The sequence below is a fragment of the Vigna radiata genome, unplaced genomic scaffold, assembly GCF_000741045.1.
Source record: "Vigna radiata var. radiata cultivar VC1973A unplaced genomic scaffold, Vradiata_ver6 scaffold_338, whole genome shotgun sequence".
Lineage (NCBI taxonomy): Eukaryota > Viridiplantae > Streptophyta > Magnoliopsida > Fabales > Fabaceae > Vigna > Vigna radiata.
This window is the reverse complement of record NW_014541820.1, coordinates 167,263-170,931: the sequence shown is the minus strand read 5'-3', so window position 1 is coordinate 170,931 and position 3,669 is coordinate 167,263. Positions and strand designations below refer to the sequence as shown.

Here is a 3,669-nt window from a genome sequence, read left to right as displayed (position 1 = left end):
ATTATAAGTTAAGTTGAGCCCACTTACAGGAAGAAAATGTGCATGTGTACCCCAACGTAGTTGTCTACTATTTTTTAATATATATATATATATATATATATATATATATATATATATATATATATATATATATATATATATATATATATATATATATATATAAAGTATCATCAAAACCATGATCTTCATTGAAATGTCTATAAACCATCAGAACTCTATTCTCTGTACTGTGTTAGCCATTATATGCATCATTTACTCTCTTCCTTCAGCAAATTAGACATTGCATAAAGTCTTGCCCTTACTGTTAGTAAGAGTGTTGATAGTAGACAGTCATTTAAGAGGAAAGCAATTTAGTTCTCCACGGAGTGATTACCCCGAAGGGAAGGGAAGGACAGTTTCTTCCATGTGCAAAAGAATTCTAAGAACTGACTTAATAGAGGTCAACTACCTTTGTTGCAAGCCACCGTATCTCTGAACAGCCTTGCGAGACAAGAGCAGCCATTGAGTTATTACCAAGATTCATACCTTCTACTATCCCAGCTGCTATTGCAAGCACATTCTTGAGTGCACCTGCTATTTCAACTCCTGTAACATCACTGGAGTTATCAGAGATTACAAGCTGAACTTTTGCACCAATATACCATACATAATACAAACAGAACGTAGGACATAATAGAAGTATGGGAGAAAGTGTATACTACTAAAGAGAAAGGCAAACTAGTTCAGAAGGGTGAACAGAAATCCAGACAGAAATGAAAGCAAACCATTTACATATTCAATTTCATGTATGAATATAGTGAAGGTCATCTACCTTGATGTGCTGATTCTTAAATGACTTGAAGCTAGAAGCTGCTGAACTGTATTTGCCAATTTTTTGTCTTTTGATGCCACTACCATTGCTGTTATTAGAAAATGAAACCAGGAAACAAATTTGACTGACTTTCATCATAGATACAATCAAAGAAACAAAATGTGCGCACACATATAACAACATCATTGTCACCTGTTGGTAGCTTATCCATCAATTCCAGAGCAAAAGAAGGCCCTGATAGTGCAACGAAAGGTTGGCGAGGATTTCGTAGTGCTTGTGGAATAATTTGAGCCATCATCCTCAGTGTATTCAACTCTAGGCCTTTACTCAGAGAAATGAATGGCAAGCCTGGATCAACATACTCTGCAACACTCTCGAGAAAAGATGCACTGAACTGCAATAGAAGGAACAAAGAATTAGACAGTCATGTCTTTTACAAATGTCAAAACCTAATAGTCATCATACGTATTGCATTTGACAGCAAAGATTCAAACTTAATGAAACATCATACTACCATTAACGACTAGTACGAATAAACTTATCCAGAAGTTCTCATAAGAGGAGAAAACAAAAAAATAAAATTAATCTTTTCTTGTAAGATAAAATCAATTTATGCACTTCGTCTTTTAAGAAAATCTCTTCCTCTAGCTTTTAAAAAAAGTTACAAACATACATTGATTTTAACTTAAGAAAAAACAATCACAGTTTGATTATTTTTTCCATTTTCGTCTTCTACGTGTAGTTATGAAGAATTCTATTCAAACCGTTATGTCATTGATTTTAACTAATGAATAAACACTTGATTCGTTTTGTTTTATATTTTCTTTAACGGAGAGAAGGTTACCCAAAGACCTACTTGCGTTCTATACTAATATGCAATGATGGCAAAGTAAAAAATAACCAACAAAATGAAACGACCTGAACAGGTACAGCATGGAGGCAGTAATCAGCACCAAGCAAAGCAGATTTGGCATCAGTCGTGGCAACTACATTTTCTGGCAGCCTATGATCTGGAAAGTACTTACTGCCCAACAAAAGAATACAAAAACAGTCACCTAAGAGAGATACATACATACAGATAACAAAATTAGATTACCACAACTCACAAGTTATCCTGTACTTGTGCAGACTATGAGCACAGACAAAAAAAGGTTACCAATTACAATGGTTCTCATTGATAGACAAGCAAACTTGAGGGTCCCGAACCAGCATATTCACCTCTAACTCAGCCTTTCTGTTTGCCACATGTGCAGCCATTGCCGTCCCAAACGACCCCCCTCCAAGCACAACCACCTTTTCTCACCCAAAAAACAAACCTCTCAGCACCACTACCACACAACACACCAACACGAAACTCGCAAACACTATACCACGTTACCAACATTCAGACATATAATCACAGGAAGAGAGTAAAAGTTTGTTATAATTTCTTTTAGCTTAATTATGTTTTAAACACATCATAAATTTAATTATTTCTAATTAGCGTGTTGTTTGATTATACCGTCAAGAAGAAAAATGACATAAATTTTACTTTGGTCTTGGCTGTCTCAAACTAATTCCTTCTTCTCTCACTGATGCTGTTAAACTCTCATATGACCAACAAATTAAAGAAGATTAGAGAGGGAATTAGTGAGTTGATTCAACGAATTAGAAACAAGAAGATGGAAATAATGACTATGTCATGTCTTATTTAGTAAAATCAATAGAAATAGTTAGTTACATGAAAATTAAAAAAAAAAAAAAAAAAAAAAAAAAAAAGAAAAAAAAAAAAAAAAAAAAAAAAAATATATATATATATATATATATATATATATATATTTTGATTAGTGAATAGAAAATAACCAAGATAGTAAAAGCTTAACTAAGCCTTTACTCTATTATTAATTTAATCATTTCTAATACTCACAACTATAATCAACTATGCTCCAAAGGAGCTAGTAAATTGTCCGAAGTATTCGATCAGATATGACATGACATCTAGTCGTTCATAAAATCTTAAACAGTATTTGAACACAATGAAGCGATAAGCCTAAAATGTGTGACAGTTTCTTCTATTTGATCCAATCATAATTTGAAATAAATTGCAACCTTATTGGTGCGTTGGAGGATGTCAGTCTTGGCCTTGGAGCGCCAAGAGCGGGACCAACGGAGTATTTTCTCCCAGGCGACCCGAACAATTCTCCGGCGGTCACGGTTCGGGTCGGGTTGAGGATCGGAAGCTGGGTCCGGGTCTTGAGGAGGAGAAGCATTTGCCACGCAAGAATGAGGGTGCGTATTGCGAAGTGTGAGAAGAGTGGGTTTAGAGGGAAAAGTGTGAAACTTGGGAGGGAAATTAGTGTTGTGAGGCTTTGAAGAAAACATTGAAGTTGCCAACGGCGCTTCCAACACTGCCGCCATTGTTAAAGCTTCACTTCCCACTGAGAGAGTTTGTGTAAGAAAAAATGCCACGCTTATTATATCCCTTTTCATTCCCAAAGGATAGGATCATAAAATAAAATATAATATAAAATACTTCATCGTTTTTAGAATAAATGCTTCTAATAGTTAACACTGCTGTAAAGATGGTTGTAACTTCTTAACCAATATCGTTTATCACGGGTTTAAGTTGTTATGGATTTAAAAAAGAAATGTAATTTTTTCATATTACTTTTCAATCTGATTTAATTAGAATCCAACTCATACGATTTATGGTGAGTTAGATTCATTCACCAATCCAACTAATTTAATTTAATTATTTATTATTTTATTTCAATATTATTATTTCATTTTTTATTATATTATAAATGGGATTAAAAAAAATGTTTCGATAGAAAAAATATTATAGATTTATCAAGTCAAGATTCTAAAATTATAAATAA

At 33.6% G+C, this 3,669-nt stretch overlaps 1 protein-coding gene across 2 annotated transcripts in view; it reads right to left on the bottom strand.

Moving 5' to 3' along the window:
• LOC106778395 (glycerol-3-phosphate dehydrogenase [NAD(+)] 2, chloroplastic) overlaps window positions 1–3,277 on the bottom strand; it is a 9,225-nt gene extending 5,948 nt beyond the window's left edge. The window contains exons 1-6 of one of the 2 annotated variants that reach the window (XR_002666179.1): window positions 2,900–3,277; window positions 1,968–2,104; window positions 1,730–1,835; window positions 1,004–1,205; window positions 812–899; window positions 449–596 (exon numbers count right to left, since the gene is read on the bottom strand). Coding sequence is in view for 1 of the 2 variants with exons in the window: in XM_014666355.2 (XP_014521841.1) it covers window positions 449–596; window positions 812–899; window positions 1,004–1,205; window positions 1,730–1,835; window positions 1,968–2,104; window positions 2,900–3,208 (990 nt within the window). In the remaining variant the exon portion in view is untranslated. The remainder of the gene's footprint in view (window positions 1–448; window positions 597–811; window positions 900–1,003; window positions 1,206–1,729; window positions 1,836–1,967; window positions 2,105–2,899) is intronic. The other variant, XM_014666355.2, reaches the window with a different exon arrangement.
• Window positions 3,278–3,669: the final 392 nt, after the last annotated feature.